General features: G+C 43.4%; 1 protein-coding gene across 1 annotated transcript; it reads left to right on the forward strand.

Annotated features, from left to right (window-relative positions):
• Positions 1-27065, forward strand: LOC126542502 (lamin Dm0-like). The gene is made up of 9 exons (XM_050189602.3): positions 1-1186; positions 3912-4023; positions 4813-4962; positions 6827-7123; positions 7547-7784; positions 14089-14282; positions 18511-18615; positions 18946-19173; positions 23478-27065. Exons 1-9 carry the CDS (start codon positions 726-728, stop codon positions 23514-23516), a joined length of 1824 nt encoding a protein of 607 aa, XP_050045559.2. The 5' UTR covers positions 1-725; the 3' UTR covers positions 23517-27065.
• Positions 27066-27195: the final 130 nt, after the last annotated feature.

A 27195-nucleotide genomic window follows, 5' to 3' on the forward strand; every position in this document is an offset into this window, starting at 1 on the left:
AGAATAAGGTGTCTGAATAATTGGGGAATAAGTCCCCTGAGAAATAAATGTTATTCAAAGGCTTTACTGGCGAAAACGGAGATAACGAAAACGGAGATAAATTTTTACTTCATTCCCTTACCGTAGACTTGAGGATCAAGTTCGATTTTTAGTAATGATTAAAAATACGAAGTCAACATACAATGAAGCTAATGAAAGCGTTGATGAGATTGGTGCTTTTCTTTTTTGTTTTTTTTTTGTTTTTATGCCGGAAAAATAGATGTGAGTTGTTCCGGGGCAGACTTTGAATCTCGGAACCGTCGAGGAAAGCAGCCTGCTGCTGCAAACGCACATGTGAGACAATTATTACATTTTGGCGGTGTACGTTCAATCAATTTGTTCACTCTCCTCTTGCTCGTGGCGTCGGCCCTGAATCTCGGCGAAACAATCTGGTCAGAATCGTTAGAACAGGTCAGAAGCGTTTCGATCAACGTTACTGGCTGTGCATTATGCACGCTGGTAAGCCAAATTTCGCGGCAGGAAACGTCATCATTAACGTCACCGACGTCACGTCGAAAGTGGAGAGAGGGTGCTACGTTTCGCGTGCTACAAGCCGTTCCTGTGGCGGCAGTTCGCCATCTTGTGTTTGGTGGTGCCGGTACTCGGGCGAGGCAAAGGTACACCGTCGACGTTTTGGGAACGTGAACAGCAGCAGAGCACTCGAGCCGTGACACCGGCCAGTGAAGATGGCGACGAGAAGCGTTCGTAAGACCATTGTCACCACCACGTCATCTTCTCACAGCGCGTCGTCGTCGCAGGATCGCGGCGACAACGAGGAGAACCCGGCGGCCGGGTTTCAGACTCCGGCCGATGGTGGGCGCGGGCGGCACGACCGGCGCTCACGTTCGCCGTTGAGTCAGTCTCGCTTTACCCGGATTCAGGAAAAGAATGAACTGGCAAACCTCAACGACCGGCTCGCTGCATACATCGACAGAGTGCGTGAGTTGGAAACCGAGAATAGTCGACTCACACAGCAGATAGAGACGAGCCAAGAGACCCGCACTCGTGAAGTGACCAGCGTCAAGAATCTATACGAGAGAGAGCTGGCCGAGGCCCGACGGGCCGTCGACGATACAGCCAACGAAAGGGCGAAGCTTCAGTTGGAAGCGAAGAAATGGCAGACCGACGCCGAGGCGTTGCAGGCCAAGTGAGTATGCCGCCGTTTTCGTCGACCATGTGTGGTCCTCTCCTTTATTGTATTTTTGCTTCACCGTTATTTTGGGAGGCATCCAAGTAGGTCGGTTCCTGCGCCATCTTTAAGGATTTTGGTTGTTTGAGCAGTCGGGCCTGGCTTGTTAGTCTAGTTGGAAATAGATACGGTTGCGTGGGCGTTTGGCAACTTGTACTCCTTTAGGGGCTGAGCCAGCTTCCTATAGCATTCCTAGTGCCGCTGATCGAGCGTCCAGGCAGGATCCGCAGAAATCGTCCCGGAAATGAAACGACGTCGCTTCCGGAGCGGCGCGCGTTGCGGGGAAGCCGCAGAGTTTCAAATTTGAGCAGCGCGCGCTGCTTGTATCTGAAACGAGCGGATTGACTGCAGCGGACTGTAACGATAATCGCATGTTGCACATCATATCCATAGCGAACTCAAAGTTGGCAAAACGCATTAGAATTGCGTATCTGCTGTCTGCGGATCGTTTGCCCGATTGGTTTGTCACTGATAAGAGCCAAAAGCTAGTCACTTCTGTTGTAGAGGCAGGAGCAGAGGCAGAAAAATTTTCAACTTTCGTTCCTGGCGCTCTAAGTAGACGTGGAACAATATGTTAAATTGCGGAAAACACGTGTTTCTTGCCAAACTGTTAGTTTTGTTTACTTCTAGGTGCTACCATATCAGAGTTCATGAAAGATTACACATGCAGAAAATCTAGCTTCTATGATTTGTTAAGCCGAAAACAGTTACATCTTTCTATGCATTGAACTCTGCTCACCAAGACAAGACCACCACATTTGTTTGGTGCAACGCACTGCTTGCATTGAACATTCTATAACACTTTTTTTTCCTGAACTGAAACATTTGAATTGCACTGAAAAGTGCTTTTTCTGTCCCAATGTGAAATTTGCAGATTCATGAAACAAATATAGGTGCCTAGCATGAAAGAATGGTTTCATACGTGTTCTATATTTGGACATTCTAACTTGGAAGGCAAATCGGCGTTCATCTTATGCACCTTAATGGTTGAAGCCACACAAGTTGCTTGAAATGTTGAGCCCGAGCTAGCCTCATTTGTAGATTTCGATGGTGTTCACATTGCACACATACTAAGGAAAAAAAGACAGCCAAAGGGAAATAGCAATACACAAAGGCCTTAGTATGTGGGCACTGTAAACAACAAAATGATCTGTTACCGTATCTCCTCAGCTTCAACACTTGTACTACATGTGTGGAGCTTTGTTTTCTGATTGAAAGGTAGAGACAGGCTTGAATGTTGAACTACTAGCTTTTGCTCACTTATTCATCTCATCTTGTTCAGGAGTTTGTAGCCCAAATATTGCAAAATTGCAACAAGCTAGAAGTGGTTCATATGATGTCAATATTTGGCTCAGTAGTATAAATGGGGTTCAGTTTATGCTGCTTTGTGGATTACATCAAGGATATTGCACTGTGTGTTGATAGAGACCAGCATACCTCTTCCATGGAAAACACAAGTTGGTTCAGGCCTGCTGTTAAGCACATGCAATTTTTGCTTGTCATTGGGCAAAACTCTACAGCTCTTGCTGAATTCCACTCGTCCATTTGGAGCAGATAGTCAAATACTTGAATGCAAGCTCCGATTTCACAAATCTAAATGTGCCATGGAAAGACAAAACTGCCCTGCTATAAATAATGAAAAAAAAAAGTGCAGCGTTGCACTGATGTTTGCAAAAAATTGTCTTAGAACTACAAATACTTTGTAGTTGGTGAAATTGGCACGCAATGCATTCTCAATGTCAGAGCAATAGAGAATGATAGATGGAATTAACCTTTAAGTGTCCAGTAGATGTGAGCCTGTTCCTACTTGAACACTGGAAAACACTCGCTGCATTGATGCAAAAAATGTGCACAAGGTATACCTGTCAGTGCAGCTGACCTTATACGCATGATACATGCATCTCTGAGCCCATGTTGCTTTTCAGATGCATAATTAAATATGAATGTGCTCTGAGTAAGCAGCATAAAGTCATCCTTTTAAACTTTCATTTCTACTGTGCTATCAACAACCAGGAGGCACACAAAACACACTGTACAGCGTGCTGCAACTACATAAAAGCCAGCTGGCTGTTGAAGGCAATGACTGGCTGGCTTTTGTTGTTATTGATATGGTGCATGTGCCACTACAGAGGACATTAGCATGGCGACAACTTTTGCTCCAGATAGGCATTCAAATAATGTAAAGCAGGTTTGTAGTATTTTGCATATTACTTTTGTGGGTCTCCGCAGTAGTATTTCTGAATGCGGCATTGTAGCTTATTAATATATAGTCATTTCAGACTAATTTAGTCTCATTGCACACAAATGGTAAAGTGGGAAAAAAAATGCAGAATAACTCCATATAAATACAAGGCATAGCAGTTAGTAGGTTGTTGCTTTAGTTATTTATGGTAGATATTTTTGCTTGCCAAACAGTGTAGTGCACTGAAGGTTCATTGCGGCCGAAGTTAGACGTGTATAGCATGTTGACCTGGGGTATTGACCGTGTACCTTGCAGAAAAATAAGGAGTTCAGGGTAAAACTTGCATTCTATTTGTTGGTTTGAACATTGCAGCTTGTAGTCTTGGGTTGTTTTAACATGCAGATATCAACTTACGGTACTAATTCAACTCTTAAGATATTACTGCTTGGCAAACATCTATAGTTCTACGTTACTAATGTGTGAAATCTCTTATATGTACAGGCTGAACAAACGGGAACGTGAGTGGTCAGCAGCAGAGCGTCGTGCAACGTCATTGGAGTCTCAAGTTGTGGATGTGCAAGGGCGCCTGAACCAGGCATTGTCACAACTTAAGGTGAGAAACCTGGAATGTCTTATCTTAGGCTCAGTAACATGGTAATTTCATAAAAATCATACAAAAGGTTTAATTGTTATGGAAATCCTGTAGTTGCAAACAGAATGTACGAATGTAAATCAAAGTAGTGGCAGCTTGAAAAAAATACGCTGAAAAAGAGTTTTGATCTTGAAATGCATAAAAGTTAGCTCTTAATATAGACATTTTGATTAACAGAAGCAGCTACAGTACCATGAAAGGAGCTAACTTGCTTGTCAGAATATTAATTTCTTTTATAACTATAGTGTCAGTTCTGTCACCGGGGGTGCTTCATTCAGCAGCAGATTACCAGTGTGGTGCAATTAATGTTTACAGGAATATTTCTAGGAAAGCAGGATGTTCTGCTAGGCAATTTGTCATGATCATATATTGCATTCCTTGTTGGTGTAACATAAAAATGGTGTTCTACAATGCTTTACATTTCCCCGGTGATGAAATGTGAAAATTATTGTTTGCCATGGCCTCTGCGATTGTTAAAAAGGCCTGATGGCAAAAATTTCTCTGAAGCTGTCTACCATGGCATCTCACATGGCCCAGGTATTGCCTTGGTTTGTAAAGCTTCTTGAATCCATCAGTTGATGTTGCCTGGAACAGAGAAGAAGAGGCATTATAAAGTATTTCTCAGTGTACTTTTCGGTATTACTTAACAAAAATTGAGTAGCACGTTTGCTCAAGGTACACCTCTCTTTATTGAGGCATTTATACTGTTGCCTTGCCATACTGAAAAGATGCTTGTGCATGTATTTGCAGGACGCTGAAAACGAGCGGGATGCCCTGGCAAAAGAACTGGAGAGAGTCAAGAAAGAACTGCAAGATCAGATCCTGCGTAACACAGAACTCAGCAACCGAGCCAGAACACTGAATGAGCAGCTGGACTTCCAGAGGTCTCTTTATGAAAAGGTGCATTCATTTGCTGTAGTCAAACATTGTGAATGCCAAACATAGAATACATGTGACATATCAAGAGCTGCATAGCCTGCATGCGGTGGAGTAATTGGTACAGTCAACTTCCATTAGTTCGACCATGACGGGACCAGTGAAATTGATCTGATTATCTGGCAGGTCAAATCAGACAAGATGCAGAAAAAAAAACGCCCAAAGGACACCGCCGATTCATTTGGCAGTATTTGCACGAGTAACACGCCCCGAATCAAACATGCGCTCACTGTTTATGAGTCTAAAGTAGAAAACTAGAAATGACATTAGAGCTCCTAAACAAAGTAGAAATTTAACGCTCACTATTCTTTAGCAAGAAAAATGGACAAGGGCGTAATGTGTTGTACAATGGCGGCCGATTTCCTAAAGTTCGCTTCGCTGTAACACATTTTTTCAATGTCATGAAGCGTATAAATGTCTCGAAGGCAGTTTCAGTTTCCTGTGCAAGCAATTTTCGGCACAATTTTCTTGTAAAAAAAGCAAACAGAGAAAAGATAGGTGCACGTTAAAATCAGGTAAATCCTATAGTCAGATATTGTGAGCTATGGTTATTGCTTGAAAATCTTCCTAGGGCAGGCCAAAAATAGCCGTTTTCGACAGGAGATTACTTGTGTTCAATGTAATCACTGTCCCCTAAGCTCTGCTGAGACACTGCCACTTAAGGGTTCACTATTGGGGTCACCACAGGAATCTGAAGCATGTGTGCTGACTGATCAAGTTTGAATTATCTGGAGAAGGCCAATTTTAGGATCGAAATAACTAAAGTTTGGGCCCACAGAAATGTATGGGCGCCGTCCGGAACCTTCGGTGTCGGGGTTGAAGTAATGTAAAAAATTGGGTTAACCGCAGCCAAATTAGCAGAAGTCAACAGTTTGTTAAAGCAGAACTACTGTGTGCCAGGGAAAAGTTGGCATGATAAAATGACCTGGCAATTTTTCATAACACATCAGCAGTGTGTGTGTCATGGGCTCTATGTTGGGTTATTTGCCGAAATCATGTGCTGTGATCAGTGATGCTGCAAGAAGACATTGTGTAGAAGGCTTTGTGCATGTAACCTTGGCTTGCTGGCTGGAAGCAAGGCTCCCTCAAGAGGAAGAGCGCGCTGGCTTCTGCTTGAAATTTTAAACATTTTAGTGCTGTGAAGCTGTTTGATACATTGCTGACGAAATGTCCACTGCATGTTCTTTGTGCCGCACTTGTCTGCAATGCCCAAACCTGGTAAGGGGAGAGGCCCTTTGATGTGGTCTTACCAGGCTGCATGCATTTCACACATTTGCTTTCTTAGCGTGACTAAATCAGGTGTGATTACAAAATATTGCAAGCAGGCTGAACCATACGGCAGAAGAATGTCCATAGCCAGGCTGTGAGATATATTTTGTAATTAGACTTAGAACAAAAAATGACGCTAGTAATTCAACACTCGTCATGTAACGCATGTGCTCCTTTATGTGCGCCTTGTAATACTTAGTGCAGCTTTCACAGCAATATGTTTTGTAAGCTTTAAAAGACGGAGAACTAGCTTTTTGCAGATTCATATTGTCATGCCTGTGGCAAATTTTTGTGTGGCTAAACCAGTTATCACAAACATTGCAAGCACGCTGAGCCACACATACCTTTAGTGGCAAAAGAGTGTGCAGAGCATGAGGCAGGTGCTTCTTGCTGTAGTGCCTATGTTCATCAAAAATCACAGCCATGCTATGAAGAATCACTGTAATGTTCACATTCATCCAGTAAGATAAGGCTGCTGACTTCTTTCCTTGAGTGTGATGCACTGGCTTAACTTTATTTTGTTCGGCCTCGTCCCTTTTTCCCCACTTTGTTGGTCCAGGAGCTGGAAGAAGTGCGGATTGTGAAGCAGACTGAGATAACGGAAATTGACGGGAGGCTGAAAGAGAACTACGAGCGCAAACTGGCAGACACGCTGCAGGAGCTTCGCGAGCAGTACGAATCACAGATGCGGCTGAACCGGGAGGAAATGCAGAGCATCTACGAGACCAAGATGCATGACCTTCAGGAACTGCTGGACCGACGCTCTTCCGACTCCTCTGTGACCCGTGATGAGCTGCACACCTACAAGACTCGCCTGGAAGGTGTAAACTCTCGCATCTCGGAGCTCGAATCACTGGTAAGCCACTGAGGCAGGATTCACACAGTGCGGCTGTCACACATGGCAGCTATCATTTAATTTTCCAATTGGTTGTTCATGCTAGCAGCTGTAGGAGTTGTGCATGTAATATCACACAAAGGGCTGCTGCTGGCATACAATGAAGCTTTAGAATGATGTTGACATAATAGCCTAGATGTATGGGGAAAGATGTAGAGGTGAGTAGTCATGCCAGTGGTGACATCTTGGTGTGAAGTGTTCAGCCAAAGCATATATAAATTTTTCTTGATAATGCAGAGTGCATTCCACTTATTTGATAGTGTAAATGCAGTTACACCAACTTAAATTGAAAAATGTGTAATGTTTTTTGCAGAGTAGGGAATGGTAACACCAGTTCACTCCAATGAAATTCCTAAACTTTTGTTCTCTACTTGGCACGTGCAGAACCAATCTCTCTCGTCCCGTGTGCGGGACTTGGAGCGGCTCCTGGAGCAAGAGCGTGACTGGCACACCCGAGCCCTGACTGCGAAGGATGAGGAGATCCACCGCCTGCGTGCTGAGATGGAGCAGCAACTGATTGAGTACCAAGACCTGCTGGACATTAAGGTAGCACTCGATCTCGAGATTGCTGCCTACCGTAAGCTGCTTGAGGGAGAAGAGACACGCCTCAACATCACTCCAAGTAAGTGCTTCAGGTTTTCCTCTCCCTAAAAGCTGCGTGCATAACTGATCACCTTCGGTGATACAGTCAAAACCTGTGATAACGAAATCCTGCAACAACGAAATTCTCACAGAAACAAAATATTTTCATATTCCCGGCGAATAGCCTTAGGATTCAATGCATTTCATACCTCTCAACAACGAAATGTTGCTGTACAGTACAACCTCGTTAAACTGTACCCCCTTACACAGTAGTTTCGTTTTAAATGTAGTCAAGCCAAATCTCTGACTCAGCGGCCATTGAACATAATGCATTTTGTATCTGCATAAACCGTACCAGCTTATTGCGCACGTATCGATTAACACATATAGCTTTTCGTCGCAAAATCACTGTAGTACGTCGGCACGGCAGAACAACAAGCCTCAGAGAGCGGAATGGCCTCCAAGCACGCAGAGGGTGCTGGGAAGGGTGAAGCCACATCAACACCAGCATCATTCCGCCGCCGTGCCAGAGTCGCAGCGTTGTGGCCCGTGTTGTGGTGTCGTGCAAGCTAGGACAAAAACTGGGTGCTCAGCATAGAATAAAAATTAGACATCGTTCGTGCTGTCGAATGTGGCATGAAGTCAGTGCTGGCACGCGAGAGGGATCTGCTGTTGACTGCGGTGCGTGGCATTTGGAATGCGAAGAAGTTTGTCGGAAATGCTGCTGCAACTGCGAAAATACATTGGCTACAAGGTTTGGCTTTTCGCCATCATTGCCTACGTTATTGCTGAAGTGTCGCCTAACAACAGTGATGAGGACGACATGGAAAGTGACAGCACAGGCAATTCAGGCCTGTAAGTGGCAGATGCTGCGCGTTACGTCAGCCTTATGCGGGTGTTTGTAGATACGAAAGGGCTGGCAGAAAAGCTGGCTCGCAGCTTGAGCGAGTTTGAGGCCGCCGTTGTTGCTGCTAGCCCGCCGTGGCATCAAATGAAAGTAACATACTTTTGTCATGTTAAGTGAATAAATACTGCATGTTTTCTGCCCTTTCATTGCACTCTATCGTAGTTCTGTTTTTTTTTTCACAGGTAAGTGGGCTGTCTCACGCTATTTCGGTTAAGCAGTACTACCATTTAGCACATACTTTTTTCTGAGCTCCGACCAACTATGGTTTAACGAGGTTTCACCGTACTACGATCCCGCAGCGACGAAATTTGGCAGAACGTAACCCTATCTATTACATACTTGCACAAGGCTAGCAGGCTCCAAAATGGGCTAAATTGTGACTGCTTTGAACCAAAATTGCGTGAGATGCCACCGCATTACACTGTGTAGGCACAGCCATTTTTTGTTTACAAAAACAACCAAGCTCTGGAAGTGATTGCGTGCACTGGAAACATGTCATGGCCACCATCTTGCTTGTTGATCACTCGTTTGAAGCGCCACGCATGTTGCTACCGACATATGATGATGATTTTTGCACACCTAGTGCAGTGCCTGATGATAAAAATGCAGAAGAAACAGGGAAATCCACATGCCACTGATGTGGAATTGTTTATGGCACTTGAAATGGCGGTTGCAGTATGGAGTTGCACGTATCAGGCCTTGAATGGGCAATCATCCGGGAATACACATCCCTTGCTTCAAGAACACTGGTTTTGGTGCCACGTGCCACTGACAGGCATCGTGTGTGGATCTAGCACCAAACATATATTTGTGCGAAGGGGCCGTAATCTCGATTGGTTGCCTTTGGGTATATGAGATACGATCAACTTTCATGCTCAACACGGGATGCGTTGGCATCTACAGGTGACAGCATGCGCTGGAGAAATGCTGTTACATGCACAGAGCACTGTTGCTCTGCTTCAGGTGCAAAGTTACGCAAAATCTCGCAAAATTGATCATACTCCAAAAGCAATTTACCGAGAATACTAGTCCATCGCAGTGCTGCCACTACTGATGGACGCATGCGGCCCACTTTGTACTGTCGGCAATGCAGTTCTAAATCCTCGAGCAAAGCTTGCGAAAGTTGGCTAACGGAATTTTGACAATAAAGTTTTGTTCTGCGACACATTACCTATCTGTTCTGTGCCATTTCGCAACAACGAAATTCTTGCAAAAGCGAATTTTTTCACGCTCCCCACCAATTTCGTTATTGCAAAGTTCCACTATACTGTCACTTGCTCGTGATTTAGTATACTGCACGCTGTTTTTCTGTAGTGATAGAGACATGCAGGGATGTCATTATATTTCTGCTGCTCACCATCCTTGTAAGTGCAGTTGGAAACTGCATGGTGCTGCACTGCGAGAATAATGCGAGAGGAAATGTGCTTCCACTTATTTTTTTCGTTAGTATAACTGGCCACTAACAGCATAGTGACTTCAATGTTGTGCACAGCATGGGAATGGCAAAGCAAACTGTACACAAAGCATTGTAGACATGAATAAATGTGTGGTACTATACTGTTCATAAAATGATAATATAGGATGCCATACGATTACACAATAATTGAATGACCTGTGGTCACCATGATCAAATGTAACCAGTGGTGGTATTCTCGGGCGATCACTTTGGCGGACAGTTCCACTTTCGCTAGATTTCATGTGAGTCGGCACTGAATATGTTTGCGTATACTGCCAAAAGCGTTTCTGGCACTGTGCCAATTTCACTATCTTTGCACAGTGCTACGAGCGCTGTTGACAGTATTATTATAAATGCGTGCAGTGCCAAGTCTTGTAAAATTCCGCGAGAGTGAAACTATATGAAGGTGATTGCCTTAGAATACCACCCCAAAATACTGCATAAACAAGTGGGCTACTAATGGCTACATCTGCTTGTTTATTTGTCTAGGCTTAACCCTACGTAAGCAGCTAGATATCGTACATAAACAAGTTGTTGCATATTCACATCCATAACATTAATATATACAGTAAAACAAAATTAATTTGAATTTCGCAGGACTGAAAAAGAATGTCTGAATCAACTGAATGTCAAATTATTGAGGGTGTCAAGATAACCACAAAGAAATGCTTACTACATCAATTTGCCTTTATTTACCAAATAAATCTGCAACCTTTTCTTCTATTTGGCACAAAGTCAATGTGAAAGCTGCAATTTTCGTCATCTTGTGACTGATTAGTGCTCACAATGGCGAGGGCCTCGCTACTCCCTTCACATTGCAGCCGTGACACAAGTCCAGCATCTTTATCTGTGTAGCTTCTTGCTACCATGTACACATCTCTATTATTTATTTTTAATATTTTGCAACTGAGCTGGTCGGTAACAAATCGTCCACCCATCGCAATGTAGCTGACATGTTTGATGCCAGTGTGTGGACTATGGAAGAGTCACCCTTCTTCCTCGACAGCCTCCGCCGGGTTTGCGACATTGCGTGTACATTGGATAGAGTAAAAAAAAAACCTAGTGTTTGCTGCAACCGCTGTGGCTGAAACCATGGTCACTATCCCATTCAGTCACTAATTATGATATTTTGCAGGGAAAGATTTAAAGCGTGCAGGTATTGATGTTGTAGGTGTCCAGAGTGCGAAGAAAAAATGTACTTCTCTAGGACAATTATGCAAATTCAGTTGCGTCCTCATATGGAGACATCGTGACTCAATACTAACTTTTATTTTGCAATTATGCTTTGGCAGTTTACTAGGAGAGAAATTAGTTATTCAAGGTTGTGCGAATGATGCATCAACGAGTGCACATGTTGTGATATTGTAAGAAACAGTCCTCAGCTGCGATACACAACGCTGCATTTCTGGCGCTTTCTGTGTCGTCCTCATCACTGTCGCTAGTTGACACTTCGCAACAACAGAGGCAACGATGGTGAAAAGTCGAACCTCGTAGCCGACATCGCTTCGCGGTCACAGCTGCCGAGCAACTTCACATTCTAAATGCCACACACCGTAGTCAACAGTAGATCCCTGTTCGTGCCAGCGCAGACTTGTTCATGTCATGTTCGATAGCACGAACAATGTCTAATTTTAAAGCAAAGCTTTCTTTGCTTCTTCCTTCGACATTCCCACTGCTGCTGCTGCTTTCGGGGGGTCGTTGGTTCAAAGCCTGTATGTAGATGACAGGCGCGAGTAAGAGGAGAGGAAAGGCGATGGGTGGAACTCGTTTTCACCCCACCGCATCGGATGTGCACAGTGCCCTCTGGAGCTCCCTGGCGGTCACCACATTTGCCGCATTAGAGAAGAAGAGAAGGAGAGTTCCCATATAAGTGAGCTGGGGGAGGTGACGTGAAAAGGCAAGGAAACCCCACTACTATACGACAGCGGTTGCAGGAAAACAGGATAAGCTTAACTTCAAGGTGCGGTACAGTAAATTACTGGTGTTTCTGAAAAATAAACGCCATGCAAATATGTCAAGCGGGGAACTTGCGCAGTAATGCAGAAGCACAGCTGCATTAATTAAAGTGCATCGAAGGGTCCAGGAGACACTACGGAAGCAGTTGATTGTCAAATAAACACTTCTGTGCCCATGCCCGCCACATTGGCTTAGCGGCTATGGCATTGCTAGAGGTCGTGGATTGGATCCCAATCACGGCAGCTGCATTTTGACGAAGGCGAAATAGAAAACACACATGCACTTAAATTTTGAGACACATTAAAGGACATCACAGCGTCAAAATTAATCTGGAGTTCGCCACTACGGCTTGCCTCATAATCCGAGTGTAGTTTTGGCACGTACAGCCCCATAATCCAATTCAAGTTCAGTAATTCTGCCATAATGCAATATTCCATGTGAGGAAATGACAACGCTCAACCCTCTCAGAATTTATAAAATATGGCGCTCAACAACGCTTCAAGCAAACACCTCTCCCTGTATGTTCTGTGTACTACGCATACAAACAGAAGTGGTGCACGCAAGGTAACATATAACATTGACTCGCCACTCTCATGTTAGACTAAACATTGAAGAAATTAAGCTTTAGCCGTCAACAGCATCGCTAATTATCCTCAATCAAAGCATACAGCATTTCTTTCTTTTATGCTGAGCATCTGGCGTCTTTTTTATCCGAGCTTTGGCATGATGCGAGTCCTTGTTTGCACGACGCCAACAACACTCTGGCACGGCACCAAAATGATGTTGATGTGGCTTCACGCGCAAATGCGCAGGGCGCTTGGAGGCCATTGTTATGATCTCTGAGGCTTGTTCGGCCGAGCTGCCCGATGGAGACGACGCGCCGCCGTGCTTGCGTGATGGAAAGTGGAAACACTACTTGTTAACCGATACGAATGCAATAAGCTGGTACGGTTTACGCGGATACAAAACACATTATATTCAATGGCTGCTAGTCAGAAATTTGGCTTTACTACTTTTAAAACGAAACTACTGTTTAAGCAGATATGGCTTAACAGGGTTTTACTGTAACTGTTTCTTTAAATTTAGCTCTTTTTTCACATAAGACAGGGGTTTTTAGCTGTTCTGAATGATTGAGGCTGTGTTAAAAGAAAAACTTGAACAGCGACTCACCAGAGCTCCCGCAAAACGTGGAGGCATCCATCTTGAAACATCTTTAGTGTTTTGCCTCTTCATATCATATGGCACTAATTACATTTATTTGTATCTTGAATATTAGTCGCACCAGTGTGCAGCTTCTTGATGAAAAATGCAACGAAGAAAGTCGCCTCTCTATATGGAGACATCATGACTGAAAGGGCTATTGACCGGATTGCGGATGGAGACCACATAGTTTTAAAGACAAGCGGCCAACATGCACACAGAGTCCGAACATAACTACTGTGTGCCGCAACTGCTGCAGATGAAACGACAACATCAACCGGATTATGGATGACGACTACGCAGTGTTAAAAGCGCGTGACCAACGCATGCATTGTATCAAAACAAAGATGCTGTTTGCCGCAACTGTACAGTTCTGAAAGCATGCGAGCATTGCGAGGTTATACCCAGCGGTAAATGCGTTAATAAAGATTATAAAGGTACAAAAAGGCACAAAGCAGTCTGGTGTTCCTGTCATTTCTGTGCACTTTCTGCTGATGACTATGGCGATGCAAACTCTGCCGCTTAGTTTACGTCAGACATTAGTGCCACTTTTGCTCTTTTGGGTCGCACATTTGTAGCACTTCACTTTCCCTGCACTCCAAGTTTGGCCAAATGAACAAGAGTTTGATGCCATTAAATAATGCATATGCCTGCCGGGACCAGAGGACAAGTCTAAATTATTCAATTTTTCAAATTAGTGAGATTTCACTGTAGTACGTAAGTGCACGTTCCATGAAACTATCTGAAAAAAATTAAGTTCGCTTTTCAAAAGAGGGTCTCCACTAAACTTGGAGCTTTTGTGCCATTCTTTTTCTTCCTTCCCAGCATCCAGTCCTACAAGCTCGGAAATGTTTGTGACTCCTCACCGTGGTACCAAGCGAAAGCGCACCTTTATGTCCCACCGTGAAGAACAGAGCAACTCTGATGCCCAAGTGACTGCATCTGCAAAGGGAGACCTTGAGCTTTCTGACCACTGCATTGATGGCAAGTATGTTGCTGTTCACAACAAAGGAACGAAGGTCAGTGCCTCTGTTTTACCTTAGCTGGCTGTTGGATGTACATGAAATTAATACGCCTGTCAAGCAGGCAAGTTAAGTGCACGTCGAGGCCTTGAGTGACACTCTAGGCTAAGCGGTGCTAAACGGGAAAACAAAGCGCACTCGCAGTAAAGAAAAAAGTGGCGACAGCCTAAGAACGTGTTTTTTGAATATGTAGATTATAGAAAGAACTAAAAAGTTATTGTTTTACATTGTACTATAGATTAAAAAAAAACATAATGTTTAATTTCTCAACAAAAAATGAAAAGATCTTTATTATATGAGTATTGCAAGTGAATACCAGCCAAGACGAATATCTAGCCAATCCAGAACATGGTGGTGGGCACTGAGACTGCATTTGATCCTGCTAAAATAGAATATGAGCGAGTTCTGTTCTTATTGTTTTGTTAAAAGCTGTTCAATAACTAAAATGAACTTATGTGTCCTTTTCTTACGCATTACATTTTGTACCATGCAAACCGCTGGCGGCAAGGCTAAGCACTCGGCCAGCAAAGTGCATTCCGTGAACGCACTCCGACCAGAGTACACTCTTCTGCGAGTGACACTGCACTTGCAAAGTTTAGATTTGGCACAGTTCACTTAAACCGAGTGACACGCTCCATAAGTGCACTTAACTTACCCGCTTTGACATGGGTATAAGCTATTATTCTGCATGGGTGTGACATTTGTGTTCTCACTTGCATTATAATCTTGGGAGGACAGGTGTCATCATTTTTATCGGACAAATTTTCTAATTATAGATTTATTTTAATTGCCTTCAGGTGCGAGTAAACTTTGTGCATTCAAACATTTGTTAATGCTATCACTGAAACTTCAGTGCAATTAAAGACAATCGCACAGCAGTGAAAATTAGCAATAGCACAGTAAGAATGAAGTTTACAAATGTGTAACTCAGTAGTAAAAATAGATACCACAATACTATGAACTGCATTAATTATCACATTGAAAGCTCCAAGCAAAGATGCTTTGTCTTTATTTAGGCAGTCTGATACACTTCACAGAATTGTGATGCCTGTTCTTGGCATGAAGCTATTGAGTTGTAAAATTCGTGTTTAAGCACACCGTATTTACTCGAATCTAGGCGGACCCCGATTCTAAGCCAACCCCCTAAAGTGCGATGCCAATGACAAAAAATATTACCTCGAATGTAGGCCGAACAAAAAAAAGCGAGGACAGTGTTCACAAAATGCAAAAAGCATTTATTGAATCTGAACATGCAGAGCTCATTCAACGTCGTCGTCGTCGCTGTGTTCCTTGTCACTGTCACCTTCAAACAGTGCACTATCTTCGATACCGTCAAGCGCATTAGATATGCTGCACTTTTTAATGGCGCGCACGATCAAAGTACCTGGGATGTCGTCCCCCCACGCTGCAGCTACCCAGCCCGCCAGCTGCGATAGCGATGCACGTTTGATGCGGCCCGTTGCCATTAGCATGTGGTCTTCGTCAGTCAACGAGTCCATGTAATATTTCCGCAGACGATCCTTGAAAGGTTTGTTGATGCAGACATCAAGTGGCTGCAACTGTCCCGTCATGCCACCCGGTATGACAGCAAGGTCCGTGTTTGCTTGGGCGAGCGCAGCCTTCACGTTGTTGGTCAAGTGCCGACGACAAGGAGCGACTTCTTTGTCAAAAGGGCTCCTGGACGCCATTGCCACACAATCTTAACCCACTCTTTCACCATCGCACCCGTCATCCACCCGTTCTCATTTGCCCGCACAGTTACATTTCTTGTGAAAGTTTCTCAAGCAGGCAGTGTCTTCCTTTTAAATATCATATGAGGAGGGAGTTTATGTCCATCAGCTGTGCAGCACAGCATCACAGTTGCGCGCTGCTTCTCGTAGTTCTGCAGAGCACACATTCACCTCCTTGGCACCCTTTTCATTCACGGTGTATGCCACTGGTATATCAAAATACACAGCCGTCTGGTTGGCGTTGCCGATTTACTCAAGGTTGTAGCCTGCCGCTTCTCTCCTTCGCAGCACGTAGCGCTGAAAAGCTATCAGCTTTTCTTCGAAATCGCTTGGCAGCTTCTGGGTGATTGAAGTGCGACGTCGGAGGCTGAAGCCGAAGCGCTTTACGAGTTTCTGAAGCCAGCCCTGGCTGGCTTTGAAATCCTTTGGCGTTAGGCCTCGCTTTCTCGAAAGTTCCCTAGCTTTCTCTTGGAGCACTTCTGTTGTCACTGGAAGAGCAGCTGCTCTCTGCGTCCGAACAAAGTTGGTCAAAGCTGTGTCTACTTCGTGGTGACGGCCTTTCTTTCGTCTGCTAAATGTCATCCTCGTTGCGGCGCACGCAAAAAGCTGCTGTCGTTGTCCCCTCCAACGACGGACGTTTTTCTCGTCGACGCCGAAGTCCCGCCCGGCTTGAAGGTTCGACAATGCCTCTGCGGCTATCACAACTTTTCGCTTGAAAGCGGCACTGTAGTGGAATCTCCTGCTTGGTGCCATCGCGATAACACCATGCCGCACACCAATACGGCCGACACGACACAGGTCAAAATGACGACCTCGCTTGTGTACAGTTGGCTACTGGCACTGCTAGTAGCGGCTGCGATACTGACTTTTCTAGATGGCGCTAGCTATGCACCATATTTAGCAGTTTCAATACAAAACTGGCACCTTTTTTAAGATTCTCGAATCTAAGCTGACCCTAGAGTTTGGAATATGATTATCTGAAAAAAACTATCGGCCTAGATTCAAATAAATACGGTATGTATTTTAATGTTGCTGGTTTTTTTGGCAGGTTATCAAAAATTTGAGGCCATGAATAAAATAATTTCGCTTAGAACAGTTAGAAGTGAACTTTCTCTTAAATGCTACAAATTTTGTTCATATTAATTCACCGGTTGCACATGAATAGCATATCAGCTTTTCTCATGCATTTGAGTAAGGGAGTCTGACATGGCCTCTAACATAATGCTTCCACTTAAAATTCGGCACCTACGATTGTGAATTTGGTGTTGTGGGCGAGTTACTCTTGCACACTGTCACTAATAATTTTTGTTGCCGAAATGTTGCCGAAACTGCAAACGTTACAAAAGAGCTAAAACTGTACAGCTGAATGCCTTTCTAACGAAGTGCTTTGAGACCTCCAAAATGTTTTGTTATACAGGTAACTTTGTTGTAAAAATTGCGCACCATATCACTAAGAATACAGCAGGCTAAGCATGTTCTACAAGGGAAAACCTTTATTTAAAATGAACGCAAGGACAACTTTGTGAAGTAAGTTGCAATTGTTTTGTGGGCATTTCATTTGATGGAATTTGCTACTGACGCTGCCCTATTGCAACGAGGTCACAGCATGCTCTGCAGTGAAACGTGGGAGCAACGCGGGGTAGAGCTACAGATTGTTCAATGTCGCTGTTTTGTCCTCGGCCATCAAAATTCTTGGCTCATTTGCTAGGTATCACTGCTACCTTCATAGACCTAGATGGCTTTGAATACGTCAGTCGTCAGTTACGATTATATCATCACATTGTCATCAACTATGACGTATTTGCCAGCCATCGTACCCGCTGCTGTGTTACAACAAGCAGTGTGCGAGTTGGCCGATTCCTGGAGCAACGCAGCAGGACTATAACATTTGCTGACATCTGCTTGCTCGTCAAGTGCGTCACTAGCCCGGAGCGTAGCTCAGTAGCATCTGCAAGGTCGGCATGGCATTAGTTGTAAAGCAATAAATCAGCCATCTGGCCATCTAAATTCCTTCGTTGTACAGGCAAATTTGATTCAATGGTGTTTGTTGTTGAAGCATTCACAATGCGGATGAAGAGAGGAATGTGACCAGAACAAAATCATTCCTTTGCTGTACAAGTCATTTTGTTGTAGAGGCATTCTTTGTACAGTCATTCGACTGTTGTACTTTAGGTAAACTTCTGGGTACTGAAGCCATTGAAGTCCAAACAAGGCACCAACATTGCTTTGAAAGCAGACTCCTTGCAAGGCTTTTAACAGGATGCAGTATTTTATTACAAGCAGTGAACATGTGTAAGCAAGCCTCCTAAGAGACATTTATAATGTTATGAGGGAACTAAATTTAAACACTGTCATGCACCTCTAATTAAACCTGCATGTGATTGCTAGAATATCAATGCTGGTTAGCTGGGATGCAATTGTGTTGCTACGCAAATTGCTACTTGCCTTCCTTGTTGGGTTTTCTCATTCCCGCCCTCCATCTTTGTCTGCTTCAGGAGGTGCCGTTGGCTGGTTGGCAGGTTCACAGCAAAGCAGGTGACGATGAGTTCACATTCAAGTTCCACCGTACCCACGTAATCAAGCCAGGAGCCACAATCACTGTACGTGTCACAAAACTTAGCTCCTTTGCAACTTCTTTTTGCCATTTCATTTGTCATCAACCACAGTGGCTATTCACTTATGAAAGAGTAACTGTGTCAGTGCTTGAATTAATTTTTCTGTCTGTTGTCTGTGCATGCTATAGTTCAGCCATGAATCTGTACAGCTTGCCAAGCTTTCAGTTCCATTGCAGGGAACCTATCAGTCTAAACAGGTTCAGACTCTCGCATCGTTAGCTTTTGCTTTCTCTTCTTTTGGCTTCAGCAGCCAGAACTCAAAGCGTCATGCCTTTGTGCATGAAAGTTGAACAGTGTGTTGCAATATTTGTGCAGATCTGGAGTCCTGATTGTGGGGTCACGCACAACCCTCCCGGAGACCTGGTCATGCGCAACACCAAGTGGCCGAAGGGAGAGCAGAAGCGCACAGCACTCCTCAATTCGGAAGGCCAGGAAGTGGCAACACGGGAAAGTCGTCGTCGGCAGTTCAGCAGACTCTCTGAGCGCAGCTCAGGCATTGGTGGTCCCTCCGGCTTCCGCAGCGAGCACATCTTCCACGATGATGTGAGCCTCCTATCCATGCTTCTCAAGAGCCTAGTTGGCATGTCATAGCTATATGGGCATATGCATTGTGGAAGTTACTGCTCAGAACATACAGATAAATGAACAAAAACAATGTACATGCAACAAACATTGTGCTTACGTTACAGTGAAACCTCATTAATCTGTACCTGCGGGAATGCTGCATAACTGCACATTAAACCATAGTATGCACAAACTGCCTAATACAAACTTTTGTCAGCTGACATGCACCGGTGTTATGAGCAAAGAAATAAATGTCATGCTGCAGTAAATGTTGGCCTATATACACACTACAAATTTTTTTTCCTGAAGTGCTGAAAAAATATGGCTCTCGCATGACCGTGGGATAGCGCAAGGGCAGTACAGTACCCGACCAATTTTCTGGACCTCGCGGGGACTAAAAAATAGTCCAAAATATCGAACAGCTGGAAAAACTTGTTCCCCCCCCCCCCCCCCAAAAGAAAATGAAATTAATTAGACCTAGACTAGTTTAGGAAAATCCCTAATAATTCCTTGCCTTGGAGGGCAGGGCATCGCCTGGAGGTGATCAGGTTTGCTTGGATTTGCGCAAGAGTGACGTCTCCGTATACAGTTGACAAGAGCATCACTGTGTTGGCGATCTTCGTTGGCAGAGATCGCCATGGAAATAGAAGAAATGTCATGTTTTTTCGCACCACTAGGCTCTCGCGAAGGCACAGGAATTGGTGCTGATCACACAAATGCGAAGCCCTACAAGGATGCTCAATGGCTCCGAGACACACCTGCACTGTGGACACCACGTGCAAAGTAGCAACCAAAACTCAAAACAGAAAGAAAGAAAAAAAAATGGATCCTGCATTACATGATTATGACGATAGTGCTTACCGAAAAGAGAGCAAAAAAGTTCTGTCCCGTGGAGCGTTTCGTTGGCCAAGAAAAAGCGGGCATGGCCTCCAAGATGGGAAAATGACGTGTACGTCACAATCTTGGAGGCTATATAGCAGGCCACTGGAAGCCAAGCCAGTGGAAAAGCCAACATGGCGGCCCGCAAGATCGGGTAGTGTGGCTTGGAATGAGCGATTTAGTCCGGAAAATCGAATTTTGTCACCTAAATGTGTTAGCTCTATGGGGACCCTGGAGGTGCATTTATGAAGTCCGGAATGTGCAACAAGTCCGAATTTTTGGAGTCCGAAAAATTTGTCGGCTACTGTACACCAAAATAGCGATACCAAGGAGTATTTCGAAACTCGCACAGGGAGAACAGCAGCAGATGTAGCAGTACAACTAGCGACTCGTCCAACTTTGCTTTCCCCAGTGCATGCGTGCACGACGTGCTATTGGGCAAAAACCATTGCTGCTTCATTGAAATGCAGTACCTACCTGATGCTGTGGCGTCCAATCGTCCCTGCGATTTCTGTGTAGCGCTTAGTTGCCTACTAAGCGCACGCCGTCACTGTGCCGGGAAACCTGGTGTACCGTGCTTGTGCATTTTTGTGGTGGACCTGCACCCACATTTCATAGGGTTGCCTATGCAGTGATGTTTCTTAGTAGGAGTGCCGCTTCTGTTTAGGCACAGGCGTGACACATATCTTGTTGCACCAACATGCACTTGAAGTTGTCCTGCTTTGAGTAATAAAGAACGAGATAACTTTTCCTGACTCCTGTAGCTTGAAACAACACATGCAAGAATGCCTATTATAACGGGACTATGCAGCACGCAGCAGTGGACTAGACAAAGCGGGAATACTCCCAAACTACCACGGTGGCAGTCGCCGTAGGGCGAAGCAAAAAAAAAAATTAATAAATTAAATCAGTTTTGGCAGAAAGCAAGAGTGACCGCTCAATAAGAATTTTTTTCTGGAAGTCGGGGAAGGTTGCAACACCTCCAGTGCGACACTAGTCGCACTGGAGGTGTTGCATTCTTTTTTTCTTGAGGTTCGTCACTGTGATACACGTGAGATGACCCTCAGAGCGTTAAAGCCAAACCAAAGCAATCCAAAACGATAGAAAGTTTGGTGCCTGGCTTGGCATATTTGCTGAGGAAGTGCATAGTCAACGTGTAGTCACTATACTGTTTGCATTTCTTAAAGTGTAAAGCTAACCATAAAATGACAAATAAAAAAATTTTTTTTTCATGAAAAATAGTTAATTTCACACCGAAGGTCCCTGTTGACATGAATCAAACAATGTATACAGGCGTAGGGTGCAAGCCGTGATTTATTGTATAACATCGCACGTTTCGTGGTACTTTGACATTCCTTTGTCTTCATGTGTATGTTGTCTGTGTGATTTGATCCATCCGCAAGCTGTTGCTGGTAATTTAACTAATGGAACAGCCAGCAGGCTGTTCCATTAGTTCAATTTACCGGTTCAAGGAACTAAGAAGTTATAAATTCTCTAGCCCTAAAGAATCTTGCTTGCAGTAACTTTTTGCTAAATCTGATGGGCCTCAGTTCACAGAAATGTAGTGGTTCTTAGTGTGGGACCTGCAGTGATGCGTAAAATGCATGCGAAAGCGCCCAGGATTTGCTGCCTTCACATTTATCAGGCTTGCATTGAGCATGGCTCTTAATCTCACCAGAAAGCTGCTTTTGGGTGCTACCATCAACGGAAAAAATACCCCCCCACTGCCACATTCTGCTTTTTTTAGGTTGGCAAAATCACAGAAACTGATTAAGCCAGCTAGAAAAGAGCAAGAGCCACACCGTGTGAACTTCAGTGGTCTTCTTGTGCACCGTATACAGTTAAACATTGACATAAGTCATGAAAATAGGCACATTAGTTCATTATATTTAAATTTTGTTATACTGAAATTGGACCTTTTATGCAAAGTACACTTGCCGACAGACTTTTTTTATATGGAAACTTCTGAAATTTTTAAAGTTAGCAAGCAATAGGAAAAAGAAAGCTTAATTTCAATGGGAAAAGGAATTTCATTTTGTTCAGTTGGAGTGTCAGTGACCAAAGCTGTGGCTACATGCTGTGTCAACAATATTTCACATCGGTGGTACGACGTGAAGCCTGCAATGCTTTTGCGTACACACAATTAGCCGCCTTTGATAGTGTCACCTCCAGACGCACAACTCTATCCTAAAGAGCACAGGGAGAGGGGAGAGAATCCTTTGTCTCTTGCATCTCCAAAACTCGAGATGACGCGATCTCCAGCACTAGAGCACTAACTGTATGGGAAGACCGCACACGAAGCCATGGCCATATTGGCTTGGCCAATCTTCATACCTGCCACAGATGACCTCAAAGACTAGGCACATGAGCCATGTATGCACTCTGCTGCGCTTGCAGCTAAAAAGAAAGGCCCCTCTCCCCATCTGATACGTAGGAATACTGCGCACATCAAGCTGCCATCCTTCTCAGTTCGCCTCACACACTTTTCCTCGCACCCACAGCATGTGGTGCTCTTGTTGCTATACTGTGCCGCTTCGGTGGCTGCCGCGCGATTCGAGAGGTGCATTTTCACACAGCCGCACACAATTCTATTTGTGTCCGTGCCAGATTACATTTATTGCCTTGGTATTTCATGATGGCAGTCAAATTTTGTTATAGTATTGAAATTGTGTATAAACACACTTAGTTACATTGAGGTTCAAAATGCATGGTGTTCTGTAGACAGGTTACAAAAATGTAGATACATTGTTATATTAAGAATTTCCTTGTGTTGAAGTTTTTTTTCTACTGAGGTTTAACTGTATTTGTTTTAAGTTTCACACCTTCTTAACTTGGAAGCCACCAACTGCAGTGGTGCGATAGCTGTGGTGGAGTACTGCACAGAGTGTCAAGTCGTGGGCTTGGTAGCCACATTTTGACAAGGGTGGAACACAAAACGCTTGGCTTACATAGATTTAGGTGTACAATATATAACCCCAGGATGCTGAAATTAATCTTGAATGCTCCACCATGGCACCTGTTATAGTCCATTTGTTGCCTTCAGACATTGAACTTTATCGATAGAAAATGCAAAACCTGTTTTTATTTCTTAGCTATCACATAATAAGGCTTAGCTGTCTGGCTGCTTTAGAATTTGTATTGTAAAGCATTTCTGGCTTTCAAAAATTCTTGAATTTCTAAAATATTTTGCTACATCTTTGCATCTGCTTAATTTCACAGAACAGTATCCAGCAAACTGTTCCACATTAGGCAAGAGTGGGCACTGCCCTTGTAAAACGTCTTGGCACGCAGTTTTGGTGTCTGAAGTTCTTTTTGTGGTTCTTGGAGTTTTTAACGGTGAAAATTAATAACATAATGTACACCACAATCATTTACTTACTAATGGGCATTATGATACGTTGCAGGTGGACCCAAATGACCCGAATCGGTGCAGCATTATGTGAACTTAACCCTCAAGAGAGAGTGCTGTCACCACTGCACCTAGACAACCGAGCATGTGCCATCAGAATACATCAGCGCTTTTACTTTGTACTGCTCTAGTTTTGCCCGTCAAATGTACCATCATGGACGGCAAAGTGTGTGCCACATTTCATTTTCACTTTTGCTTTATTCCTTTCCACACATTTTTTTATTAGATTTGAACCTGTTTTGACTGTACCAATGGCTGTACCTCCCAAACAGCTCTATAATTGAAAATGTTGTAAAATGTTTAAGCTCCTTTTGCATTTGGAGGCCTCTTCTATGCTTTGAAATTTTTGACAATTTTATTTCTCTTCCTTCCTTCCTCACTCCATATTGTTGAGATTGTCCATTTCAGTTATCGAATGCATATCAAGAAAATACGGCCACTTATTGAGAATCTGTCTTTTCTTTATTTTTTCTGCTGCGCATGTCTTGCATTCTTTACTTTATTTCACCAATATTGTGCTACAAAAAGGAATATACATATAAATATAACCTTTCTTTTGTGTGTGTTGCATATTCAGCAGCTATTGTATTCGTAGAACAAAGTAAAAGCTATAATTAAGCATGTTTTCTTTTTCCTACGTTTATCAACTCTATTAACTTTAGCACTTCAGTGCTAGAGTTAATATTGTCTCATGCTTGCTCTTCGAACGTTTTGCGAGAGTTGGCTCTTGTGTTGTGTAGAAGTCTGTGGTATCTGCTTTTACCTGTTAGCTTTGTCCAGTGTCATTTTAATTGTCCTCGTTTGTGAACTTCAGGGTGACCACTTATGACGAACAGATTTTAACTTGCATATTTTGTAGAGTTCCTTGCGAAATTCTGCAGTTGGGATCTTTAACATCTTAGGTTGAGGCATTTGTTAAAAACCATAAATCATGTCAAACAAAAATAATCCAAGTATCATCTCCATAATTTCTTAGTGCATGGTAGTACGAGTTCAGATGACAACCAGTTTTGGATCAATCATCCTTAGTCATTAGAACGGACTCTGCCTTCTCTCAAAATAAGATGTGAACTGCAAATTTTGTTATTCAGACAAGCAGCATTAAAAAATAATCTTTAGGTGAGACATTTCACTTGTTTTGGGCTGTTTTCCCAACACTCCATGTTGCCCTGCCTCCCTTCTCTCTCTTTTCCCCTTGTTCTTGGAGAGCTATCCACTTTTTAGTCCAAGTTCATCTGGTTACTCCAATGAACTTGTTTGTACCGGTGTTTGCCTTGCCTCCCAAAGGATCTCCAAACATGGGACTTCTCTTGCTCTTTGTGGGATTTAAAAACATTGTATTCTGTATTCCTTCTTTAATCTGGGCTCACACAAGAAAGTAAATGGCCAATTCAGTCTCTTCCTTGGTACCAAATTAGTGGTACCAAATCACACCATGAGTAACAGTTACTGAACAACTTGTTCAGCACACAGAAAATGTTAATGTACCATTGCCACTAAGGGGAAAGTTCTTTGTTGGAATGCTGGTGGAAAATAGAAAAGTAAGAATAAATGAGCACTGCTGCCTTGTCTAAGGTTTTAGTCATCAAATCGACGAGAATTTCATATAATTTCGCACTTACTTGGAAAAGGAAGAGCATTCACAGGTAACCCATCATCATGTCACTGCTGGTCACATCTATGTATTGTTGAAAAACTTTCACTTCAAATCAACTATGCCTAATCTTCATTACTGAAAACACATGCATGAAAAGTTATGTACCTTCTGTGCATTTCCTAGTTTATTGTGCCACTTTTATTGCGTGCCTGAAGCAACAGTGCGATTGTATAGCACAAGTGGACTCTGGTTTTGTGTGGCTCTACCACTTGTGGCATAATAGTTTCTGCACTTTCGTTCACATTTTCATTCATGAATACATGCACTGCAGTGTATTCTCGCATTCATCCCCTCATTTCCACTTCCATTCAGTATGAGGTCACTTTAAGTACTACTTGAACTTCATTGTTGCTTCGTTCACATTATGTGGTTTGAATGAAGCCATAGGTCAGCAGACATTGGCATGTTTTGCTCTGATAATGGCAGCAGTACTTTCATTTTAGCACGTGAACATGGCAGTGTTGTTACCTTTTTCTGGTGCACCTTTAGTCTGTTTTTGTGCTTTCATGCTTGAAACTACGTGAATGTTCCAAGGTATTCGTGTGCTGTGCTTATGATGCTGCATGGTGCTTTATGTCCATGACTTGATCTGAGCACCGCTCCACATTTTGGTTTAAATACGAGGAAATAAATATAAAGTAAAAGAATGGCATCCTTGCAATTTACCTAGGAAGTCTTGCATAGAAGAAATTCACAATGTCCATCAGATGCCAAGTTTGACTGTGCACTTGCATATACCTAGGCTTGGTAGCAAGTTACTGGCTTCTCTTGCTGCTGCTGAAATTGCTGGACAGAACTTATAACCTGTTGCTGCCGTATGCTGTGCGTTTTCTCATTAGGACAGTTGAGAATGTATGCATGTTGGATGCTCATATGTGCAGAGTTCGCTGTTACTAGAAGGGTTGCTGTTCTTACAGTAGTATCAAAATTGCCATGTTTTCTCGCACTGGCCTGTAGGCATATCTGTTTTTCGTTGACATGGCTGCAGTTAATAGTTGCTACGGCATACCCATTCTGTGCAGGTCAGTACTGGTCATTTACCAGAGCCAATTAAATTTTGAGCTTATGACAGCGCCCATGTTAAGCTGTTGTGATGAAAATGAAGCAAGCTAGTGGTTTGAACTCTACGAGAAGGACCATGTACTGTATGGTCAGTTGCTGTGCTTTTTGAAAAGCTGCACAGATGCTTACTGCGTCATACATTGCAGCATTGCAAAGCATGTGCAATTTGCATAAATCAAATGCCATTTTGTGTTGCCTAGTTGTTGGGGCATCTGTTTTCAAATGTATGTTGTAGGTGCTTGTGACAATATTTGTGTTATCTGTTGTTCATTTACGTTGGGTAGCATTTCTTTGAAGAAAGCTAAACCTACAGTGCCAGTGACCACTGCCATGCTTCACCCCAGAATGCACTCTGTTAGCAAGTTGCATACCACCCACGAATTATATAACCTCAGCACATCACCGCTATTCACACTAACATTAAGTAAGGTTGTCTCGACTGAGACCCATGCAGTGTCGGGTGCTTTCACACTGCTTACAAGAAAAGTGCCTAGCTATATATCCGTCGAGTAAGCACTTAAAGATTGGTGCGACTGTCTTTTTTTTTTCTCTTCCTTGTTGGGAAGAATAAGTGATTTAAACTTTGCATAACTGGGTGCTTTATCCTCCTTGCTGTGTTTTGATTTAGCAGTTCCCACTGCCGTAATTGTGTTCTCGGTACAAAGTTGCAAGATCACCGGATTGTGTGTTCTGAGTGATGTCATGCACACGCACATAAAAAGTGAGCAGTGATTTGGACATACTTTGTTTGGCTTTGGCTTCCGAAATATATTGCATGTCCATTCATTTCGACGATTTCTTGTGTGGCTGTGGCTCTGCATTCTTGTGGTGTACAAAACACTATTAAAGTTGAATTTATTTGTATTCAGGTTTCGTGTGTGTGTTGTCAGTTGCCACTGTACGTGCAATTTAAAATGGGCAGTCACATTCTTAAGGCAGTGGACCAATTTGATCAAATTCAGAAGACATGACCAGTGGCTCTGCTGGTGCCAAG

The sequence above is a fragment of the Dermacentor andersoni genome, chromosome 2, assembly GCF_023375885.2.
Source record: "Dermacentor andersoni chromosome 2, qqDerAnde1_hic_scaffold, whole genome shotgun sequence".
Lineage (NCBI taxonomy): Eukaryota > Metazoa > Arthropoda > Arachnida > Ixodida > Ixodidae > Dermacentor > Dermacentor andersoni.